Here is a 25,799-nt window from a genome sequence, read left to right as displayed (position 1 = left end):
TGCTCCTCTGCCCCCTAGTGGAGACATACAGTAACAACAGACACAAACACAATAAACTCCAGTTACAGCTTTGAAAAATAGTAGCCTTTATTTGTCTGATGGTGTTATATTTACAGAGAGCACGGCCCACTGTTCTTGGTACATACGGTCAAGAACCAAAAAATAATAATTAAGCAAGCAAAACCAGAACAATCGTTGACATTTGAGATGAGAAGATAAATATTAAACAGATGCAGTTGTGTAAAAAAATATGACAAAGTGTGAGGCTTCAGCATCCAGTGAGTAAACGTCCACTCATGCCCTGCTAATACATTTAACCGAACAATACGGTGCTACAGCTCCGTATACACAACTGAATTACATCAACTCTTGATTTAAAAACGCAGGGAGTAACTTAAAATATTAGACGATTAAAACCATGAAACAAGTGGTGACAAAATGTGGATACAACATGTTTGTGACATTTAACTGGGGTCTAAAATGAAAAAAGGTTTTTGCTTCAGAAAAAAAGTTCTGCAATTTAGTGCGTTGTTGCATAAATAGTGATTTGACTGGAATACACACTTTGCTTCTTATGATTATTGTCAATGTTTATCTAAACAGGATTGTTTAACATGTGACATTTTCAGCAAACCTTAATGTACCAATAACTCTAAACTAAATGGTTCTTTTTATTGGTTGGTTGGTTTAGAAACAGGAGCTGTAACTGCAGTCATTGATGCGTTTGGATACTGATACAACAAGCTTTCCATAAATAACAAAAACCTAATATTCCAACAAATAATAATTCTCTTTTACACTGATATACAAACAGAACAAAAAGCTCATAAATACAGGGCCATGCGGAGCCCCGAACATTCAAACAAACAATAATTGTACTGTGGTTTTAAAATGTAATGTCATTAAATTAAACTGCGAGATGTTTGTTTTATGGAAATCTGAATAAATTACCACACCAAACCTGTTTTCACTGAGCTGCTGGGATACTGGAGCGGACAGCTATAAAACAAATTGTTTTAACTACAGAAATGTTATGAATTAATAAGAAAACCGGTGGAAACTTTTAAACATTTGGTGAAATGAATATCAAGTACGCTACAAAATCATTTTCGTGGAGAAAAAAATAATCTAAGTCTACAAAACCAGCAAGAAATATAAAGCCTAACCCTTTTCTCATCAGAATGAATTTATATTTCACTTATTTTCCTCCTATTCTGTACATAACTATTTATAAATTACAAATATTATGCTATTTGTGGACAAACCTTAGTGATCAGAGTCATACTGTTAAAGAGGTGGGCTACGGTGCGGCCCAGCAAGTTATGATTATTACATAATAAGGTAATCATTTTGCCTGAAATACTTATGTACAAATACTGCTTGCTGTAATATCTACACAGTCCTGTCCACACAGTAACATTTAATCTGACATGTGAAAGAAAGACACATTTTCTGTTGTAATGTTTCCTGCCAAGTAGTAAAAATTTAAAAACAGGAATCTGAAAGTCTCATTCTCTGATTTGTTGTTATTTGTTGTCTTTCTTTGAGGGGAAACACAATAAAAAATGAAAAGTTTGAGGCAGAAACTAAACAAAAAGCATGAGTTTAAACTTGGCCTCATCATGTAGGGATAAAAAGGTAACAAAATCAGAAAGACGAGGGACGACATGAACAGAAGTTTTGCTTCTGTTCTTCCCCCCATCTGTTATCACAACGTCCTCCCAGATATGAACGATGGCAGGCACTTGAATGTCATGGCTGTGTGCGAGTAAGAAAAGTGATGGATAGTCACGTGAGATTGACAATTTTAAGAGTGTTTCATGAAAAAAAAATTAATAAAGTCAAATACAGCTAAAGAAAAAGGTGCCTTCCCCTCACGATTCCATCTCGTCTTCATCTAAAGATGGCGGCACAAAGCTGAGAACCTCTTCGTAGGTTAACCCTGAAAGAACAAAACACAACAAGAAGATTATTTACCATTATAATGGACTCCATTCAAATCCTGACTCCGTTCTGTGCCAGCTTACTCTTCCACTCCTCAATGTCCAGCTCGCGGCTTTCAAAGCTCTGGTCGTAAGGCTCCGCTTCGGGCTCGTCGTCTGGATCGTGGTACTGAGCGAAGTAGGAGTGGGCCAGAGCCTCAGACGCTGTGATCCGCTTGTCTGTGTCCAACACGAGCATTTTTTCCAGCAAGTCCACAGCTACAGCAGCAAAACAAGTGTGAACAATAATGAATGCATGTTTAATACCACTGATGAGGTCATTCATCACATGACTCTGTCCAAAGACACCACGACACAGGGATTACTTTAAAATTACACACAGTGAAAGTTTCCTAATCTCATGCCTTTTGTGACTCCAATGCTGAGATTTCTTTGTTTCTTAAAACTAGTTTTGATATGAACATATGTGCATTTACTGCAAAAGTTTGCCTGCTTTAACACCAGGATAAAAGTATTCTTCAGTATAAAATAATGAGCATTTGGTAAAATTGTTTCAACATTTTTTAGTTCTTTTATTTCAGGGCTGAGATACTTGATGACAGAAAAGTTTCAAACGGTTTGTGTGCACAGGGTTGATAATTCCAGGAATTTTTTAAAGTTCGAAACTTAAAATGGGAATTAACAGGAATCTATGGGAATAAACAGGAACAGAAAGAGGAACAAGATGTAGCAACTTGGACAGATGGCAAGTCCATTTAGAGCTTTAAAAGCAAATAAAATAATTTTAAAATTAATCCTAGAATGTACAGGCAGCCAGTGCAGGGAGGCTAAAACAGGAGAAATGTGGTCAAAGTTTTGTGTGCCAGATAAAACCGTGCAGCAGCGTTCTGTAAACTCTAAAGCTGAGCGATACATGCTAATTTTAGTCCAGCATCAAATTTGACCCGTAGGTTTGTAATAGTTGGCCTGATGTACTGGGCCAAGGAACCAACATTTATATTGGGAATCTCAGTGGCGCTTCCAAAGACCATCACCTCAGACTTTTCCTCAATGAACTTTAAGAAGTTCATAGCCATCCAGGCTTTGATGTCCTCCACACATGAAAACAAAGGGCTGAGAAAGTTAAGAGTCCTTTGTCTTTAGCAGGACATATATCTGTGTATCATCCGCATAACAATGAAAGGAGGTCCCATACGTTTTAAAAATAAAGCCAAGAGGGAGCAGGTACAGCATGAAGAGGAGGGGGCCTAAGACTGAGCCCTGTGGAACCCCACACAAAAGAGGAGTAGAGGAGAACACGTGGTCACCAAGGCAGACACAGAAAGTAAGCTTACTAAATTACAAATATCCCATTTTAATTATTTTTTTTTGTTCAAGCCAGGAAACTTTTTATCTGAATAATAATAATAAAACTAAAAAAAACTCATAGTCATGTCTGTATGATTCCATTAGAGGGAATCAGAGAGCCAGCAGTGATACAAGCCAGAGTCTAAAAATGAAAAAAATAAAAACTCACCAAGAGGGTTGGCACCAATAAACACATCAGCAAAGTTCCTCTTGGGCATGTGGGGAAGTGAACTGATGTAGTTCCTTGCCTGTGAAGAAAGAGCAACGGTGTAAACAATTTTAAAGAAAAAAAAAGTTTTACAAATTCTGACGCAACTACTCATCCAGTTCGACTGAGCAAAATACGTTCAAACTTTTGAGTAAGTGCATTCAAAACAGTCCAGTTAATAACACTCGTTACACAAAAGTCAAGCCATTCGAGCTTTAAGAACAAAGCTGCACAGCTGATCAGAGCTGTATCTGCTCTGGTCCGGCTCTCTGACAAACCCTGCAGTCACGAGCACAGTGAGTCAGAAAGGAAACGGGGAGCACGTGAAGAGCGAGCAGCGGCTGGCGTGCTTGGAAGTGTGGAAGGAAAGCCTGTAAACAAACGAGGAACCGGACCGCTGCTGAAGGACCGTGTGGGAAAGCGAAAGGGGGGAGCGGGTCTCACCTCGTGGCTGGGCATCCTGCTTATGAGTGAGGCTGGGGGAGTCCCCGTCAGGCGCATTATCTGCTGCAGCTGGTTTATATCTAAAGCTTCTGAGTCAAGGGGTATCGCAGCATGGAGCTCAGCAGAAAGCACGGGTGCTCACGGAGGAAATTTAGGTAGCAGGTCGAAAGAGCAAAAGTGTATATGTGTGTGTGGTGGGGTGGGGGGTGGGACATGGAGTGGGGGTGAAGAGACAAGAGCCTGAGTTTTAGAACAGCGTGACCTTTGACTGTTAGCGGGAGAGGACACCTTTAAGTGAAGCCCAGCAGTCAATAAAAGAGGGCAGAAGGCTCCACGAAAACAATAGAACATGCAGGAAAGGCGTCGAAATCAAAGGTTTGAGTTCAAAGGTCAATTTAGGAAATGGCGTACTGAAACGCACAACGTGAAAGCATCGACACAAGAAAGTACCCCAACTGCTACCAGAGCAACACAGAGCGGCATCAGAGGCAACAACACTGAGATGGATGGGACTTTTGACACTCACAGAGTCTGAGGAGATTTTCACCAAGAGCTCGGGCCCTGGGGTTCCGACGAGCATCATTATAAGCTTCAACTGATCAATGTCTACCACACTCACATGAAGGAAAAAAAAAACAAAAGATGGAGGGCGTTCATGAAGGAGATCGCATGTGCAACATGTGATCTGCATGCAAAATAAAGGTAACTTCTTCCCAAAGTGAAGCTAAGATGAAGCAGGAGGAACTAAAATGGGCTCTACTGTGCCACACTGTCGTGCAGTAATAATTAAAGTTAAATAAAAAGGGTTCCCTGCGCATCGTTCAGTTTGCAAACAAAATAATGATCCAAGATGCTTGTGACACATTTCACATTCAAGCATGTTGTATCAAAGCATGAGGCAAAGAAAAATGACACGAAAACACAATTTGTCAAAGCTCTTTGATGCATTAGTATTTAATTTATTCATCTGTAGAACTGCTTGACATCAGAGCAAGTAATGTGTCTTTAACAGCAAGTGTGACCACGTTGATAAATTACCTAATCAGAAAGCTTCTTGTTTATTTGCTGTTGCTCTGTAAGATGTAGGTCATGCCCATGGAAACCTGAGCTCTTCATTAAGCAAACTAAACATGACCTACGTCAACAAAAGCGGTTTATTTTATCTGTAGTTTCTGCAAATGTCGTCCGTTATAAATCTGTTTCAGTTCATAGATGGGTCCATCTGCTGCAGGTCTTTATCTACGCGTCCTGTTCTTGCTCTTTAATGACAAGAAATTTAACTTTTTTAATTTATTTATTATTTGACAAAAAAGTCAATAGTCTAGTTACGATAGGATAATGCCAACAAACTTGTCACAAATTAAATATGCAGTTAATCGTGAGTATCTTCAGTCACCTACAAAGCAGTATTTAATAAATTGAATAAATCAAAACATGAAACTGAAACTAGAAAAAGTTCAGCATTTTAGCCAGAATACCTAAAACTTGAATGTTTAAGATGGTAGCAGTCCACTTTGGTCTTGGCCCTGCTCAGACTAGCCATGAGCTCGTCAGTCTGTCAGAAATAAACGATTTCTCCAAACTGAAATCATTCAAACCAAAAACATGCATGTTAGGCTGCCTTCAGGCCCCCTTGCAAAAGAGATGTGTGATCTCTCAATGGGATTTGCCTGATTAAATAAAGGTTAACAAGTAAAGAGCTATCTACAACAGGTAATATGTTAATAGTTCATAAATCAACGATGGGTGGCTAAAACGTGCTACAGTACAGCTATTGTAGCACATTTTAGCTTGTTTCTCATATTTTTAGTTATTTTTTTATTAGTATTTTCTCTCCCTAAATACCTTTGTATACCCTTCTTATGTTAGAAAAATTAAATAATTACAGTAATTAAAAATTTAATTAAATAACGCTCACTGCCAAAGAGCTGAACTAGTACTTTAATGCTCGCTGGTAAATTAGCTGCAGGTCTACGGATGAAAACAGTAACTAAACACGAGACTTTAAATATCTGGCTCCTTGAAACAGCATGTTAGTAGATAAAGTCAATAAAACTCCATCGCGCAGCAAACTTTAACCTAGTCTCTTTTTATACGGATAAAAGAAAAGACATATCACGCAGGTCGTCTGGCAAATTACGCCGAACCTACAAGTGCCGCTCACACCTGCGTCGCCTCGGACTGTATACACGAAGATCAGATTTCATTCAGACAGGTTGGAGGAAATACAACAGAAGTTTGCTGTTTATATAACTGGCACCTGAGAGCGGTTCAGATCTGGTGAAAGGGTACAAGCTCAAACACACGCCCACGGAGAACATGCAGCGAAGGAGTGGACGAGCCCATTGATCATTTCAAGCAGGAAACACAAACACATTATGTAACGTGCTTTTACGTTTTAACACAACCATGGCCTCTGTATTTGCATGCGAGCATGTGTGTTGTCACGAGGGTGTGCGTGTACGTGCATGCGTGGTTGCAGTACTGGTTCATGGGAGTCTCTGTGGGAGGGAAGCAGGAAAAAGTACTGCACAGTGGAGAGTCAGCAGAACTGAGCCAAGCATCGGACAGAAACGTTAACCTCAATGCTACTGCATTTTTAGGACATAGTGTTCATGCACAAGATTCCTCCGCTGTTCTGGAATGCAACGTACAAACTGTGACTCTTAGCGTGGCGTTCAGGTCAGCCTGGATAGGGTACAACTGTTTTTAAAAACGAGTTTTGCAAGAGGCTGACGGTGCTATGTAAAACAATTCATTTACCTACGCCGACAGTGCTTTTAGTGCAGGTACTGTACATCTAAAATCAAGTGCGCTGCATTGACCCGCCCCAAGATGCACAGAACCACATAAATGTGGACAACAGGAGTGCATGGAAGCGACAGAGGTGAAAGGATACGATCTGTGCCAGGGAAGAGCGTCCGTCCTGTGAGAAGTTCTGCCATGATGCAACCCACTGACCAGATATCCACTGTCGAACAGAAAAACGTTCATTAGCACATAAAGCAAGCGTTGAAACAAAACGTCTTTTAAAGACACGGTCAATTAAACACCTAACATTATATCGCACGCCTCCTTTCATGTCAAAGTTTTAAACTAAGATTGGCTTCTACTGAAAAGAAACAAATGTTTTAGTCAAATCTAGAAAAAATAAAAAAAACGCCATCAGCACTCGCACTTAATGTCGACTCGTGCAATCTGTGTTCGGAGCATGTTTTGGGAACGTCTCTCAGCGACTACCACACCAAGTTTTAGCTTAGACATCGTGAACTGGGTTCACTTCTAAAGGTAATCAGCACATCCAGTGACTACTTTCTGCAGGTTTTAACAAAAATACATCCGCTGGTTCGTGAGATATTTTGCTTACACAACTAATGTGCATGTGTGCACACACTGGCACAGCTCTTTTGGCGGCGGCCAATCAAAGCATAAAAAGTTGGACCGCAATGGAATTGAGCAATAGCTGCAATTGATCAAAAACTAGCTTTTAGCAGAGCCTTGTAATAAGATGACCAAGAAAATCCCAACATTAATTTACCCAGTAACATATGAAATTCAACTTTACTGCAGTAAAAAGGCCACTTAAAAGGCAATTAAGACTAAAAATGATTCTCAGCATCTTCAGGAAACAAGTTCATTGTAAAGAGAAAATACCCTAAATGGGACAAAGCAGGTGCAGAATATAATTCTGTCTCTGCGTCACGTTTTGGAGGGGAAACAAATCTGTGCAATTCAGCGATGTAATATGAGCGAGGTCAGGGGTGTCCAAAGTGTGGCCCGAGGGCCATTTGCGGCCCTGGCAGTGATTTTGAGCGGCCCACAACTGCAGTTTAAGAATGGTACCATTTTGGCCAGCAGGCTTAAGAGGTTAATGTAGACTTTCTGTAAATATGTTGGTAATCCTTTTATATATAACATTTAGGTTTAACAGCAAAACAGATGAAAAACAATCTTCACAAAATGAGCAAAATTAAGCAAAATGCAAACCTTTGGCTATAATCTTTTTATTTTCACTTCATGGTGCAAATAACCAAAATCCATTTACTGGTTTCTACCAGAAAGGAGACTTTTGGATGATGATTCATAAAACTTGACTAAATATTGCAGTTGATAAAATAATTACGAGGGAAGTTGGACATTTTTAAATTAATATAACGTGGTGTCATCTACATATGAGTTGACCAACTTTATCAAACCGTCTATGAATCTGATGTAGCGACTGACAGCTGGACCATTTTTCAGAACTTGGATCAGCCATTTGGGCCATCCGTGATCCAAAAGACTGATGGACCCCCTTTTAAAAGGACACTTACTCAAATTACGCTTTTGTTGCTGAAAACAGACTAAAATTAACTTTCCAAACACAAGAAAACAACATAAACCCAACAAATCAAATAAATAAATCCTTTTAAATAAAAAAAATATATAAACTCAGTGTTTATGAGGCTTTTAACGTTTTGATCTATAACAACTTAAAACTCCTTCTCCATCAAAATCAGTAAACTTTGGTCCTTTCTCCAAAATATTGTTCACACTGAGAGTTAAATTCACATTTTTATGGCCCACGGGTCCTTTCACCTCAAGTTTTGGCCCACATATGAAAACATTTGGACACCCCTGATCGAGGTTCTGTGAATGTGTGCACGATCAGATGATTATTTTCGCTGCATGACTAAATGTGTGTCGGCTCACCTGTCATGTTGTAGTGCATCCAGTTCAGCATGATCTCAGGGGCTCGGTACCACCGGGTGGCAACGTATCCCGTCATTTCATCATCTGTGTGCCGTGCCAAACCAAAGTCAAGGATCTGCGAGACGAGAAGACAGCAGACTCCACTGAACACCCTGCATTCTGCGACGATCCACATCGTTTATGATAATCTCTGTAATGACTGGTTCCCCACCTTAAGCTCACAGTCTTCGTTTACAGCCAGATTGCTGGGCTTCAAGTCCTAAACAAACAGATAGAAGTCAAGGGAAAAAATACACACGCCTAATGTTCCTTTCTTTCAGCAAATAAAATGTTTAAAAAGCGCAGTGACTGTTTGCTTTGGTTGGAAGAAATCAGATTATCTTAATCTTCGGAGTTTATGTACATGCTCGGGAGTCATCACTTACTCTGTGGATGATATCTGCAGAGTGGATGTACTGAGGGAGGAGAAAGAAAAGCAGACTTAGAAACTCTGCTCGGAAACAAAGACATTTACAGTATTCTTTCGGTGATTACATTTAATCTGTTCAAGCAGCTTTTCGTTGTTTGTGTGTGTTTTTAAGAATCGGGACAAAAGTCAAATATCAAACACACTCAAGAGCTCTGAGTTGATTCTGGCACTGATTTGTTTCTTTTACACACACACACATTAGAAAGCTAAATATCTAAGCTCAGTTATAGAGAAGTTCAACAAACCAGTAATATATTCTAATTAGAGCATAAATGAATATGTATTCAGCTAAAAATTAAAGAATACGTTGTATTTTTTTCTATAAGTGATCATTTGCGTGTGCCTCAGTGACTTTAGTGAAGCAGCCTGAACGTTCAGAAGCAAAAGCTCACCGACCTTCAAGCCTCTGAGGATCTGGTAGATGAGGAACTGAACGTGGTCGTCAGTCAACTTCTGACACTTTACGATGTTGTTCAGATCCGCTCCCATAAGATGCGTCACCAAATATCTGCAAAATTATAACGTCGTAAAATCAAAATGGTGTTTTCCACAACAGTTCTTTGGGTTTTGACTCGTTGAAACATTGTTTATCGTCGTGTTTTACTTTTAAAACACATTAGAAACGATTTCAAAGACGCTATATTTTTAAAGCAAACACATTTTTGTGGATTGGAGGTAAATTCTGAGAAAATATAACCAGAAAAAAAACGTGTATCAAACAAATAATTTCATGTTATTTGCACAGAGGCTGCACAGCTGCAGAAAGAAAAGCTTTGCAGAGAGTGGTGAAGGCTGCACAGAAGATGTTGGAGTCAGCCTCCCCACCATCACAGACATCTACACCTCCAGATGCAGGAAGAGGGCCACCTGCATCATGAAGGACCACACTCACCCAGCACACTCACTTTTTGCCCCACTCCCCTCAGGAAGGAGGTTGAGGAGCATTAAGTGTAGAACCACTAGACTGAGGAACAGCTTCTACCCTGAGGCTGTTAGACTCATGAATCTCTAACTAGAATAATCATATCATGTTGCTGCTGATTTGTTTCATGTTGCTGCTGATCTGTTTCATGTTGCTGCTGATCTGTTTCAATGTTGATGTGTTCATGTTTGTGCTGATGTTCAATGTTTTATGTTATGAGTGCTTAGTGTATATTTAGTTGATGTTTTTCTTAGTTAATATCTTAGATGTTATTGCTGTTTTTCTTATACATTTTATTGTTGGATGTAACTGGGACCCCGTGTACATAATTTCGCTCCACCACATGTACCACATGAGGTGCGAATGACAATAAAGAAACTCTGACTCTGACTCAGAAGAAGATGATAAATCATGTTAAGCACCTGCTTCTCATCATACAAGCAGCGTTGAAATCCAGGAAGTCTGAGAGGAAGGGAACGTGGTCTACATGGCTGTAGTTGATCAAAGTACATGCATCTTTAAAAGTGCCCCTCTTAATGAGTTTGACACACACTGGAGAACATAAACGAACTGACGGACCGGGGACGCTCGTGTGACTGGTAGATAATGGTTTTTCATTCGATATATGTAATCATTTTTTTGTTGTTTTTTAATCTGTCCGTTCCCCTTTCTTCTGCTACAAGTTTGGGATTTATCAACTGATCGTTAAAACATGAATTAATTAATAATTAATTAACTAATCATGAGTTTTTCTTTTCTGGAAAGAATATGGATGAATTAATACAAATAGCAGAAAAAGAGCTAGCTGAGTTAAAAAAAAAAAGTGGTTTGATTATAATAAGATATCTTTAAATGAAAAAAAATTATGGTATTTTCAGGTAATCGGATTTATAATAATAAAGTTACATATAAATGGAGTTGAAATCAACAGAGGTTATGAGACAAAATTTTTAGGTATCATTCTGGACAGCAAACTTAGTTGGAAGCCTCATATTGAATATATTAAAAATAAAATTGCAAAAACTATTGGAATATTGTTTAAAATAAAAGATTTAATAAATGTAAAAGGCTTGCATATTAAATACTCTTCCTTGATTATGTCCTACTTGTCATATTGCTCAGAAATATGGGGAAATGCAAATAAAACTACTATTGACATATGAATAAAGTTACAAATAAAAAGCAATTAGACTTATTAATAAAGTGGGATATTGTGAACCACCTAATAAACTCTTTATTCAAAGTAATACTTTAAAATTTAATGACATTGTTTATATAAAAATACTGGGAATAATGTATAAAGCACTGAATAAAAGTATTCCTTCAGGAATTCAGAAAATATCTAAGTTAAGAGAGAGTAAATATAATGTATGAGGTTTGTTAATATTTGAACAAGCTAAAGAGAAAAGTAAAGTAAAATCAAGATGTACTTCAGTTATCGGTGTAAAACTGGAATAAATATGTTTTTTTGGTGAGCTTTAAAAGAGCCTTTAAATATAAAATTATAAAAGCTTATGGAGATGCTATGTAGATGTATATATGTATTGTGTAACAATGTATGTAATGTGAGTATATGTATGTATTATATACAAGCATATTTAAATCTTTAAATACATGGTAAATGTCTGTATGTGTACTTATATGTGGACAGTAGATATTTGTCATGGTGTAAACTGCTGAGTCTATGAACAGGGTAGGCAAGTATAAGCCTCGGCTTCAGCCTATTCCTTTTTTGGTAAATAATCAATTTACCATTTTATATTGTTTTCCTTTTTTGTAATGTTTTTAATTTACCAAAATAAAGTTGAGTTGAAAATTAGGGACACACGATAATGGATTTTTGGCCGATAGCCGATACTGATTTTTCCCCCCTAGACCTACTTACAGAGACTACAGAGCTTCCACTGATATAAAAGGCACTGTTTATATAGTTACATATATAAACAGCACCTTTTATATATCAGTGAGTAATTTTTGATGGAATGACTGATTTCCGATATTTAACTTTATCGCTAATATCGACCGATACCGATACCGTGCCGATAATATCGTGCATCCCCAACATGAATTACCTGTAGATACTGAATATAAGCCGTAGCTACTTTTGTCCACAACGAAAAAAACTAAACATGTTTGTTTCAAAACCGATGCAAAAGACAAATAAATATAGCATTAATGTAAAGGTTTAACAAAGAACACTCTTTTTCACACACATTTCCTAACATCAAAGCTTAGTCGTAACAAAAACTGGATTTTCAAATCAGTTTCTAGGTTTAAATTAAACATAAACACAGATGTGTCTGCTGCATTTAGTACAAACACCAGGCCCTCTGCACACCATGTGTCTTTAAGCCTATGAAGTCTGCGCTGTGCACGATATATCTGACCTAGATTCATGACAAAAGATCAGTAATATGGCTGCCCTGTGAGCAAGCTACACCCATACTGCTCTTTAGCACTGGGAGGACGGGCCTCACTGCTTTCACTGCTGATCATCTAAAGGAGGTGTCTTGCAGCCTGAATGTTGTGGTTCATCGCACGTTTCCACAAAATGTGCAACAAGCTGGTGACGCAACACCAGGCGGAGAATTCAAGGATGCTGATTGAGTAGTCGGTCCACACATGCACGCTGTATACCCGGAGACTGCCAGATGGCTGTTGCCATGGAGACTAGCTGCGATGTGCTTTGTTCACCCTACATTCACCTTCGTACAACGCTCCACGAGCTGCTGGACTCACAAAAAGTTGCGGCCTGAAGAACTGTTGTGACTCGACTGCGTTAGTCACCCCAGCATCTGCTGCCACAAACGGTGTTTTACGTTTTGAAGTGAAGTTACAGCAGAGAGGAAACACAAAGTATGACAACAAAGAGGCAACAAAGCTGAAAGACGGGAGTGAGGAGGAAAGAAACAAATGACTCACACGTCGTTGAACTCGTCTAAGCTCGTCGCCGGAGTAAAAACGTCTAAGAGGCCGATCACCTGGAGAGAGGAGAGGACAAGAAGTTACTAACAAGTCAAAACTAAATACTTCAATAAATCTGCAATGTTTTTTGTTCAATTTTTGGTGTAAATTGTAGTTTTAGTAGCGCTGACGGACAAGGGTGTTACATTTTATCATTTCTATCAAGACCTAGTTTCTAAACTGACCTGAAAGCCTCTGAGTTTAAAGTAGATCGAGCCAAATGCGCTTCTCTTTCCCCATATCTCATCTGAGCTGTTTACGTTTGATTATGGAGCAAGCTCTAGGTCAAAATGCGTCTCTGTTTTAGTTACCAAGCTCTTTAATTATATTCATGTGACTGATACGGAGAACGTTTGCCTGCATCTCTGAAATCCTATCTGTTGTCGTCAAGCGTGCGCATTAAGCAGATGTCTAAAAAGCACTTTTAAAATGTTGACAATGCAAATAAAAAGGGTATCCTTTCTGGATATTTTGCACAAACCTAATTGCACATTATAACGAGCTGCAGCGCCTACGCCATTAACTGCAATACAATCGTGCAAACGAGCGGTTGAACAGGAAAACCAGAAGTGACGAGTGAAAGTGAAGGATGTGACTGAAGCGTTTCATAGATGAATCACAACAAATGAGGGAGAAAAAGAAAACGCACGGAGGAAGAGCCGAGCATCTCTGCAGCACCTGCTTTTGCACACTCTCCTGCTTTTCCTGTCGAATAAAACGCAAGCATGCACACTGATAACGAGTGCTAACCCTGCCCCCACCCCCTCAGGGGTGCAGATGAGAAAAGAGGTGGATGTAGGTAGTTTGCATATACTGTACACAGAAAGTCCCACCCACACAAGACCCAAACCCACAGCTTATTGGTGGTGCCAGATCCACAACAAGCAACCGATTGGTTCGCCAACGCTGTCCAAAAATCAAAACGCGGGTAGTCTCCTGGCAACAGGATGAGCAAAAACACTGAACCTCCTCGTGTGCGTAAGTCAGAAGTTAAGATGAAAGAACTGCGCAGCTTTGTGATTTAGTTCCCTGTAATGAGGAATCACGGCTCAACTGCATGCGCATACTCTTACATAAACCGTGCACGTTGGTTTTATAATTCAAGCAGACTGCTCATCAGATCTTTATACAAGCTTGTGCTCGGTGCAGTTACAAAGCGGGGACTGTCGGGTCTTGAATAATCCTTGTTCGCTGGAAAACCTGTTTTGCAAATGAATGCACTGAGGTATTTATAGTAGCTGTGCTTTGTGCAACACCAAGCTACATAACTGCTCAAACTGTTTCAGGAGTTCAAAAAGGGCGGGCATGAATTAATAAAAAGAGGTTGAATAATGTTTCGTACGGAACTGATAAAGAGGCCTGCTTATTTTAACTCTGCATGGTTTCACCATCAAACTAGATGAATTCATTTCCACAGGACTCTCCTTGAAACACACGGAAACGGCTCTTCGGCACGTTCTGAACTGCAGCTCGTGAGCTGCTCAAACACAAGTGTTCAAAAACGGCAACTTCAGAGTGCCAGCAATCTAATACGAGGTCTTTTTTTGGAAGACCTTGGTGAGACCGACGCTCGAGCACGAGTCACGTCAGTGTTTAGAAACACTGATCTCGAGCGATACGAGGCGTCGCTCCATAAATATGCGATGACCTAAAGAAAAGCAGTTAATGTATGATATTTAGTATACTTTTTATTGTTCAAGTTGAACCACATTTCTCAGGATGGGCTTCGATTTCACAATGGCTGCACTGCCGGTGGGTTTTCCCCTTTCAGACTTTCCACAGAATTTCAAGCTTCGTTTCTTTTTTCCCCCTTACTAATATAAATTGACGTCACACTGAAGGATTGTTCACAACACTGAAGCAGCAAAAATACTGTTCCCCTTTCACTTAGCTAGACCTTCTCCTATGCTGCTCTTAAAGGGAAGGTACGGAGGCTTCAAGGCTCGCTCACAGTCAAATGCATCCAGTGTAAAGTGTCTGCAGGATGCAGCAACAGCACCAGTGACTGTTGTGCGATGTTCATGATGATGTGCTTGTTGTGCTAGCTGGTAATTTTTTATACGCTAGTTTTTACATTTTGAGCAGCTCAAAGTTAAATGTTCAATTCTGAAGTTCATGCATGGCCAACATGTTAAAATGCCTGACGGTTTAAGGGTTTTATTCTTCCACTATTGCTACATAGTTAGCTCATAACCTCATAAACGCAGGGTGTGACGTGCCTATTTATCTTCTTTTTACCCAGAACGAAATCTTCATGAGCTCCTGATGTCCCGTGGCCCTCCCTTCACATTCCTGGGAGCAGGTTTCTTTAAATATTACTCACTTATTTGAAAATAAATAAATAACTCTCAACAAGGCGAGCAGGTCTGTCTAGGGATCGCCACCCTGAAAACCACAGGTATGATTTTTAAGAGCACAACTTGCTAAAGATTCTGCGGAGGCGTTAAGCTGCAACACATTTCAAGTCAGAGGGACGTAAAGACAGGAGGTTCGACTGCAGGTGACTCACGTTCTCATGCTTCATGTGTTTAAGCAGCCGCAGCTCTCTGTAGGTTCTCTTTGCGTGGATAATGGACTGGAAAGGTCTGGACAACTTCTTCACCGCTACCTTCAGGCCCGTCTTTACATCATACGATGAACTGCAAACATACAAATATAAGAAATGCTTCGACAAAAACACATTGAAGCAGGTTGCGAACAGCTGTCGAACTAAACCTAAATGGTTTTCTAACAACAAGAGCCTTTGCAGGACTGTGTGGGCGGATTTAACTCGGTAACAGTTGCCTAACACAGAGCCCTTCGTTTCATTTCTTATTACAGCGAGCAGCTTAATTCTGCACAGAGAACAAGACTGAACCAGTTGTTGTATTAGCTACTGAGACCACACCAGTGTTTACTGGAAAAACAACCTGCAGAAAATTTGTAACAAAGTTATGCTCGCAGGAAAAGACCGAACAGAGGATTTTAATTTCACAATAATTACATGTTGAAAAAGCTGAAGCGTTCATATCATCTGAGCTCTGTCTGCAGACCTAAAGTCAAAGACGTCACTCACAGACCACTAAATGTTTGTTATTATCATAATTAATTTAAAAAAAAAAAAAAAAAAAACGACATGGCTACGATATCTAAATACATTTTAATTAAGATGCAGGAACAAACACTGAAATGATGTCTGAACACGTCTCTGGCAATAAAAAGTGACATAAATAGAAAAAGTCAAACAGCAGCAGCTGCTTTTAGCACATTGATTTAATATGCAGCATTAAATCATAAACGCTCTACTGTTGTGTTCAAAATGTTGCTTTGCTTTCAACTTCATTCGTACTTTTTAAAGTGTTCGTCTCGTTTTAATTGCAGTTGAAGTAGTTTGCGTCTGTAATTTTAGAGCAACACGTGAAGCAGAAAAAAAAATAATGGCAACGAATGCATAACTAAAAATAAAGTGTGAAATGCACTCTGGGTACAATAAATGACTTAAGTTTAATCGTAAGCGTAAAAAAAAAAAAATCAATCTTCAAATAACATGAACCAGAACTAGAAATGCACATTTTAACTAAGATTTGTGAGAAATCAGAACAAATCATTTAAATGTTGATGTGTTTTTTTCTTTATTTTGTCCATCTAGAGACATTTTTATTTCCATTTTTAACGTTTATAAACCAGAAATGCATTGCATGTATATTATCTAAAATAAGTGTATTAACATGTATCTGACAGACTGCAGTCCTAACACGTGGAGGGGCAGATGGGCCCGCAGCTCCTGCGTCTGTGAGAACCACCACGTGTTTTGAAGACACATCTTTTTCAGGTCACTTGTTTTTTTTTCGGCCGCTCTCTTCTTCAGGGATCGCCACAGTGAAACAACTCGCACCAAGACTTGGTCATTGTTTTTACACCGGATGCTCTTCATGACACAACCACAGCCTCTGTGTGGAGCTGAGGGCGCCCGGGGGAGCAGATGGTGGGGGTTAAGGCCTTGCTCAAGGGCTCAGAGTGAGGCAAATGAGGGTGGAGGAAGGTGTGCTTCACCTTTCACATTTTTTATGTTGTTGGTCCAGGGGTTCGAACCGACAACCTTCTTATCGCGAGCTCGCCTTCTCTAACCTCTGCGCCACGCCTCTTTCAGATCAATTACTTAATCTGCATAAAAACAAGGATGATTGCAAAATCAATCTGGAAACAAACTGTGCTCGGGTTTATGTTGCCACGTGTTTTTCAAAAACGCTCTCGCCGACATGGACAGACCGCTGACTAAATTCAAAACAAGAGGAACTTTAGAGAAAACAGGAGGCAAAAGCCGCCTGCACAGACTCGAGGCCTGGTCAACTACTAGAAAACAAAAAAAGATTAGGCTCGTTTCCTCCGCAGTGTAAACGGTGTCACTTTTTTAATGCACTGAGGATTAAAAAAAGCAGGTTTTGATGCCAACAATCCAAATGTTAGAGGAAAACTATGACCCTGAGTGCCATGTCTCCACGAGAAGAACATTACGATAACAGCACACTGTTTTTTCCAGTAAGTCCAAGATAATCTTCCACACCCAGAGTTCGAGGCTTGCAGAACAACTTGCGTGCGTGTGTCGCTGGTGAGGAAAAACCCGTAGTCAGCACACAGACAGCAAGATTCCTAAATGACAAAAAAAGAGAGAGAGACGCACACACACACACACCCTGTGTTGCTAATCTGCACGGCAAACAAGAGGAGTCTAAGCATACAACATCCAATTAGTGTGTAATAAATGGAAGTGCAATAAGAAGTGGTTGTAAAGTGTGGGCTGTAAACGGAGCAGCATGGTAAGGCAGGCTTCACAGGGAGGTGGAGCGCCAGGCTGCAGAGTAGCAGGCACGCAGCGCGAGCACACACACACAAACGTGCACATTAATTGATTTGTTGAGATATCGGTAATAAGCGCCTTGTCATATTTCAGGGGATTTCACCACTACAGCAGAAAATCATTCAAGTCTGAGTCATCTGGCAAACCACAGAAAGCTTTATTACGACATTATTAGTACCAGGACACTGAGAAGATGCTTACTTTAATACAACGGCACACTTTTTAAACACCGGTTTGCTCTTCCCTTGCACAGATGTGAGAATTTAAAATGCATCCATGCTTAAAAAAATAAGATTCAGGCAGGGATACAATATTATCACTGAGTCAATTTAAGTTTTAATCTCTTTTATGACAGGAGCTACAGCAAGATAATAAAGAGTGTATATGACCCTGCAGCCTCAAGAGCCAATAACGTGATCTTTGAGAAACGGGATACATTTTAATAAACTGGTTTGTGGATACAGTTATAGTCAAGTCAGATTTGATAAGACTGTTTGAACTGAAGGATGGATAGTGAGGGAGTGAGCAGCGTGTCTCTTTAAGAAAAATAGGAGGGAGGCCCCTTGACGTGGCATGGGCTGTCTCTACGGTTCTCAAACGGCCGACGCTCGGTTTGAGCTCTTTAGCAGAACATTTTTCACACAAAGCTTTTAATAAAAAAACTGTAAACAAGTTCTCCGCTTCTCTTTGCAGAGAAAAACTTCTTGCACGAAGGCACGGGTTTCAACCGTGAATTTTAGAGCTTCGACAAGACGGAGGTTTTTTTTCCATGAGGTCGGCCTGTTAGCTTAGCTCGTAGCTTAGCTTCTCAGCTTAGTAGCAGAAAGAGAGACACGACGTAAAAGATAAAGCCGATAAATGAAAACTAGAAAGTTCCTGGAGAAACTTTGACGGGACCGCCTATTTATAATTAAATTATTATTAATATTAAACATTAATATTAATAATTATAAAAAATATTAATTATTATTATTATTAATATGTTGTTAATTTGTTGGCTATTATTAAAATAGTAATAAATAATAATAAATAATAATACTCACACCAATAATTAGCATTAATATTAAATATTACTTTGTAATATTAATAATTATTAATATTAAAACAGATCATTATTAACATTAATAATTGAAAATTAATATTTATTATTATTATTACTAAATAATAAGAGTAATAGGTAATAATAGGTGTCTTCCTTGCATGTTGAACCAAAATGGCTCCATATGCTACTCAGTTTCTGTGAAGCGTTTTCTCCTATTCATTTCCTATGGGAAATTTGGCATCTTTGTCGCCATGGTAACTGCGAATGCCAATCAAAGTAAGTGCACACTTCCCAAAGCCGGGCCGGTCGTTTTGATATAACTTTTGTGGGGGTCCACGTTGCGGTTCGGGCCGCATTAAAGTTGAAAAAGATACGCTTTTCAGGTGTAGAATAATAAGTGGGCAGTCACCAACTAGTTCCTGGAGTTTGTGAAATATTGCGTCTTTGTTCGCAAATTACGTCCCCATGGTAACTCGAAATGCCAATAAAAGTAATAGCACACATCACGGGGCCGTTTAATTAATATATTGTTTATTGCGACAGGCCTAATCCAAATGCTTCGATCTAAAAAAAAAAAGTAAAAAAGGCGTCACAAATGTGTTTACAGGACTAGAATCTATGTTAACCCACCTTAGTTAGGTGAGAGATTTTTTTTTCATCCTAGTCAGGTTTAAATAACCAAACTTCCAATTATAGAAATCCAAGTTGATCTAGCTAATAACCAAGGACGGGGGTTGTAATCTATTTTTAGTAGATGTCATAATGGAGCACATGGACGACTGGGAATTGATTTTCAAATGTTGCCTCTAAGAGTGGCTGCGTGGTTCTGTTTGTTCGAGCAGAGTTGTCGTATCTGCTGCAGTAAGTTTTTATGTCTTTTCACATTTTCTTTGTTAAACCCATAATACGTCTGTAAGGAAGAGTTATCATAGCAGGACTGTTTTTAGTAATGTTTGTTTACATTTCAGTGACAGTTGTGATGGTACTCGCCTTAGCTTAACATTGAAAATGATATAGAAAAGTTTGCATCTAGGTTATTGTGCGCTCTTTAATAAGAAATATTATAAATCACTGTTTATTTCTGTAGAATAAGCCATAGTTGTTTCAATTTGTCAACTTGTATCTCTACCTCTGTATTTCAGTTTCAGTGTTTTAGATAAAAATCTCAAGTGTGCCTGTTGCCTCCTGGTGACTGTACATAAACCTGACAATTGCAGATAATCAAAATGCATCAATAATCATTGCATAGTCGTATCACAGCCCTCTAAACATAATCAAATTGAATTGTGAGGTGCCTAAAATTCCCGGCCCTGCTGCCATCAAGATGCTGCAAAGGCTAATAAGAGGGAATATGAACGCAGTAATATCATGAGATGCTCTACCGACAACCTGAAGGCAAACAACGTGCTGTAAAAATAATTATGAGATTTAAGATGCCAGTCGTCACCTCATTACTTCTTCCACTTAAAAAAATACAAAATTAAACTAGGAAATATCTACGTGTCGTAGGTTTCAGTTCTAATATCTGCATGCTGACCCGTTTTGTGAGGCTAATCCAGGACTTTAAAGAGTAATGAACGGTTCTGCAACATCACTCCAGAATTCAGTCACAAGCCCAACACGACCAGATGCTGGAGTCAGAAATTACAGCTGGAAAGACGGTGCAGTTTATTCAACAAGAGTCCGGAGGCCAGAGATGGGCCTTTTAAAAGTATCTCTGGTTCCAGCTTCCATAATCTAATAATCCAGAACATAATTTTTTGGTAAACCGTGAGGGTTTGGGTCTGATTGACTTCTCTACCTGACCTGTGAACAGCGGTGAGACTGCAGCGCAGACACACGAAAGCAGCTTAGGTGACATTATTATTTAATGTTCCACTGTGTTGTATTTTTTTACACTTACCTTGGTTTTTATTTGTTTTTTGTTCTACGCCGTACAGTGTCCTCCAGAAAGGCACTTTTTAAATAAAATGTACTATTATTACAGGCATCTAAGCTCACTACATGTATAAAGATGTCTCTTTAAAAAAAAAACAGTAAAACAATTTGACAATTTCAAAACGAATTGCACGAAAAAGCAAGTCGACAGCAACTGGTATTTAATGACGCCAATGGTTCACGCAACATATAAACCCAGTCTGTTAGTGCTCACTGTGCGCGTTGGGGTTCAGTCTCAGCTACTACCACACCAAACTGAATATGCGTTGAATAAAGGTCAGTGGAGTGTGGTAGTCTACAACTGGCTTCAATCTAAAAACTAATCCACTGAGAACGTACGTTCAATTATTACTTTTTGCAAAACCTTTATTAAAATGTGTCTAATGGCTGAGGAAACGTTTTGGTAACAGACACATGCAAAAACATTAATATCCACCTTTGCATTTCAGTGGCGAGCAATAATTATTACCTGTAGCCTTCAAACCCCCTGTTTTTGTGCTTTTTAATATATATATATATTTGGCCTATTTTCAAGATAAATAGCCCTGATGTAGAACATTCAGCACAGATGAGCACACAGTTAAAAACTGATCAAAAGCCTAATGTTTGGCTGCAAATATTTCATAGATGTGCACTGAGCTGTTTGACATTTGTAAAAAAATGTATTTTTATTAAATGCCTGCATGTTCACTCTGCTGAATCCGTAGTATTTAAAATATGCATGCATGCCCCATGCATGCCTTTCTGCACAAACCATGCAAATCTGTGTCTGGTATTTAAGAGAACAGCTCACTGGTTGTCATATTCTTGTATGACTGAAAATAACAAGCAGTATACTGGAGATATATATATATATATATTTAATTGAAAAGGGTGGAGTGGTTGAGCAGCGCTGTGACACCACCAACAAAGACTGTCAGCAGGGCGACCAGCTGACAGATCCGCCAGCTGTGAATGTTAACAGAGAAAGTATGAAGATGGCTTTCATTCTTCTCAGAAACCCTCGGATGAGATTTAAAGGTGCAGCACTGATCCGATCCCTCTGGGTGGAGAATTTATTCAAAGCTGCATGCGTAAAATGGCCTCGGAGGTTTCTTGCTCAGGTTTGGCATGCAAACTGAAATACGAAAAGGGAGCGTCTCCTTCAAATGACAACAACAACAAAAAAAGTTTATTCTTCTGCAAACTCCAGAAAACTGCACGAACAGAAAAGAAAATGGTATTACCGTGGAATTACAAGTAAAACTACAACAAGTGGGCTTCTTATCTGAATGCCTTGGAAGGCTGCGTTACTGTCTTCAAATGTAAATCCGGGCACGTTTTGTGTGCACTGATAAATAAGTGGTGCGCGTGTGGACGCTGGGCGCGCACGAGCAGCACAGAGTTGTGACTGCAGATCTGATGGTGAGGCCACCACCACCGAAGCTCGGGACAGTGAGTCATGTGTGTAAGGCACGACGGGAGAAAAGGGTGACATCATTCTAGAGTCATCATCATCGTCGGATGGGTTCCTGTAGAAAGCTCTCACTGTGCACGGGGGGGCTACTTTCCGAAAGCCACGTGACTCCCCCCCCCACCCCACCCTTTGCTTGTACCCAGCAGGCTGCACCCTGCTGGAAAATGCATAATGTATGCAGTACTCGGATGTGTCAAGTAGCAGGTTGTACATGCAGGAGTACTACAGTATTCTCGCCTCGGGCGGTTAGCCCCCAAGAGGTGGTGGTGGTGGTGGTGGTGGTGGTGGGACCCTTTATATGATGCAAGTACGGGCATGTCAGCCCCTTCAGAACCGATAAACAAGTCCAAAGACATGCAGCAGCACTTTCCTTGTGTTTACAGGAGCAAAGAGGACGAGAGGAGAGAATAATCCCGATCCTCTGAAACAAAAGCTCTTCTGGAAAGTGCTCCAACAACCCGCGAGCGACCATGTACACAAAAGGCACGCGCACTTTGACAACAAGCGGCTCGGACGGGCCTCGGTGTGTCCGCCCGTTGTGCAACCTTCGCCTGCAGACAGCTACTCACCACACGGATCCGTAAGCACCGGAGCCGACGGGAGACAGGTTCTGGTAGCGCTCCGGGACTTCCCACACGGTTTTGTTGAGCTCCTGTCGATAGAACGTGGGTCTCTCGTTGTGCGACATTCCTGCGGCTCCGCCAGCGGAAACTTCTGCCCTCTCCTCCCCGCGTTACACGACGCGCCGAGTGGTGCCGCCGCGCTCCCGTGGAAACTCTAAAAACCGCGCTCGGTCGAGAAAAACTTCAGCCTCCAGTCGTGCAAAAGAGGGGGAAATACGGTGCGAGTTCGCTGCGGGGAAATCCCTCCTCTCCACGCACGCTGGAGCGCACGGACAACCTGGTTAAGCCTCTGAGTCAGGAAGCTCAGGCTGGCTGTCGCTGGATCTTTCGCTCGGGGATTTTTCGCCCCAGCTAGCGTTGGTAGGCGCGCGGAAACGTGAACGCGTACGTCCACCGACGTCACCGCGCGCTCACGGCTGCAACGGTTTTTCTCGCGAGCGCTGTTGAGTAACTCGGGGATATCCCGTTTCTCAAGAGGACTGCAACGTGAATCTCCCTCTGTACGTTTTTAGTCGGGTTCAGTGATGCCAGGTGTACGATGATTATCGTATTTGTACGACAATTTTTCCCTCTGTGCGATCAATAATCCCAAAGAAGGCCAAATATACGATAATTGGACCATTCCGTGAATGTGTGGTTGTAATCGGTTGTCATCAGCCTCTCGCAACTGTTTGTCCGAGTTTTTTTGTGAGCCCTGAAGGCATCTGTGTCTACAAGCAAATGCACGATTGGCTGGAAACTCCAGCCAATCAATGTGACCTACTTGTGACGTGTTTCCGTTTGCCTCAGAACAACGGCCATGATTGGCTGAATAGTCCGCTGCGCCCGCCCCCTGAGTGAGGAAAAGAAAAAAAGAAGAGCTGGTCTGGAAGTGGACTCATCACTACTATAGTGCATATCACTACTCTCCTAACTTAATTAGGAGAGAATATATTCTGAAGGACTTTAGTAAAGAAGACATCAAAAAGATCAGAACTAATTTTATATCATTTCCGGGTCCTCCTAAAGCCAAAGAAATTCTATTTAAAATCTTAAATAGAATTTATCCTACTAAGGAATTTTTAAGGACAAAATTTAAAATGGACACTGGGAACTGTGTTTTTTGTGAGACAGAGAGTGAGAACCTGGAACATCTTTTCTTTGATTGCATGATAGTTCAGCAATTTTGGCTTGATTTTAAAATGTGGATCGAATCCAAAGGGATTCAGCTACTTACTCTCACTTTAAAAGAAATCAAATTTGGGTTAATTAATAAGATTGGAAATAATGAATATGCTATCAATAATTTGATTATATTAGCTAAACATTATGTTAATAAATGTCGCTTTTTCAAATGTAAACCTAATGTGAACCACTGGAAGAATGAGCTAAAGTCCTATGCAAAATCATTAAAATATGTAAAAGGGAAAAATGCTGACAAATTTCTTAGTTTCTTAGTTCATTTCAATTTCCTCATATAATGCTTTTTTTTTTTCTCTTTATCCTTCTTTATTTATTTTATTTCCATTGTGTTATGAATCACCTTTTGTAACTTTCGATTGTAAGATTTGGTACTTTTTGTTGTGTATTGTTATGGTTAAATAAAGTTTTAAAAAAAAAACTACTATAGTGCATTAATAGATTTGTTATTTGGTGATGACGGGTGTATGATAATTTCCCTCAAAATACGATAATTTTATGTCTCTAGTACGATAATCCTACATTTCTCACCTGGCAACACTGGTCAGGTTTGAATTCAAGTTTTACCTGTTCGTCTTTGAAACAATCACACCAGCATAATAAGGCATATGACAAGATGACGTCATGCCTGGGTAATTTAGCAATAAGTTTAGATCGTAACAAATGGCGCAGACGATGCAGAGGTAGTACCTCAAATCAGCGTGAACGCTGAATGACTGCTGAAATATTCTGAAGAGACTGAATTGTAAAAGAAGCAGAATGCTAGGTAAAACAAAAAGGAGCACAACACTCGAACAAGCAAAGGCTAGCTAAAAGTAGCAGAAGTTTAGCTTAAAGTTCCAAAAGGCTAAAAATAGCTAAATGTCACAAAAAGCTAACTGCATGCCAAAAGTATCATAAGGCTATTTAAAAACGCCAGTAACAGAATGGAAACTAGCGTAAGAAGACAGATGGATGGATGCTTTATTAATGGGGGGGAGAGATTTGAGGCGTCCAGTAGCATTTGCTAATTATACAAAAAAAAAAGTATATGAAATAATCAAGAAGAAGCAGAATACACTAATTTGAAAAATATGCATATGCACCTTTTACTACATTCATGAATAATTTATATATATGTATACATTCACTTCTAAGCAAACAAACTCAGCAGCCGGTCGAAACAGACGGTCTCTTGTCCTGATCTTGGTTCTGCTAAAGGTTTCTTCCTCATGAGGGAGTTTTTCCTTCCCACTGTCGCCTTCGTGCTCGCTCAAGACGAGAGTTCTGTGATGGAGTTAAACTCCGAGCAGTCTGCTCCTCAGATAAATAATGTTATGAACTTACTTTTTACGCATGAATGTTTTTGTGCAGTGCCCAGAGACGACTTCTGTTGTGTCTTGGCACTATATAAATAAACTGAATTGAATTTTAAGCAGACACACACAGTGTCCCAGGTGCCACGGAGTCACAAGGCTCTGTTTTTACTGTACGGGAGTTGAACAGCCTGAAGACCTGAGGGATAAAGGACTTCCTGAATCTGTCCGTGGAGCAGGGCTGGGACAGCAGTCTGCTGCTGAAGGAGCTCCTCTGCTTCATGATGGCACCGTGCAGAGGATGGTCAGCACTGTACATGATGGAACCAGCTTTCCTCACCAGTCTGTCAAGTCACCCTGCATCTGTCCTCTTAACGCTGCCTCCCCAACACATACCAGCACAGAGGAGGAGACCGGCTACTACAGACTGGTAGAACATC

At 40.0% G+C, this 25,799-nt stretch overlaps 1 protein-coding gene across 2 annotated transcripts; it reads right to left on the bottom strand.

Moving 5' to 3' along the window:
• Positions 1-88: 88 nt before the first annotated feature.
• On the bottom strand, positions 89-23,299 carry mapk14b (mitogen-activated protein kinase 14b). Of its 2 annotated transcripts, none has more exons than XM_037678570.1 (12): positions 22,832-23,299; positions 15,499-15,628; positions 12,948-13,006; positions 9,500-9,611; positions 9,060-9,089; positions 8,846-8,893; positions 8,635-8,749; positions 6,842-6,913; positions 4,469-4,548; positions 3,460-3,538; positions 2,028-2,201; positions 89-1,942 (listed from the first exon to the last, which is right to left on the bottom strand). In XM_037678570.1, exons 1-12 carry the CDS (start codon positions 22,948-22,950, stop codon positions 1,875-1,877), a joined length of 1,086 nt encoding a protein of 361 aa, XP_037534498.1. In that variant the 5' UTR covers positions 22,951-23,299; the 3' UTR covers positions 89-1,874. The 2 variants fall into 2 exon arrangements, with proteins under 2 accessions (XP_037534498.1, XP_037534497.1); XM_037678569.1 differs by lacking the exon at positions 4,469-4,548 and adding an exon at positions 3,943-4,022.
• Between the last annotated feature and the right edge of the window lie 2,500 nt (positions 23,300-25,799).

The sequence above is a fragment of the Nematolebias whitei genome, chromosome 7 (genome assembly GCF_014905685.2).
Source record: "Nematolebias whitei isolate Nwh7 chromosome 7, NemWhi1, whole genome shotgun sequence".
NCBI lineage: Eukaryota > Metazoa > Chordata > Actinopteri > Cyprinodontiformes > Rivulidae > Nematolebias > Nematolebias whitei.
This window is presented reverse-complemented; position numbering and strand designations above follow the sequence as displayed.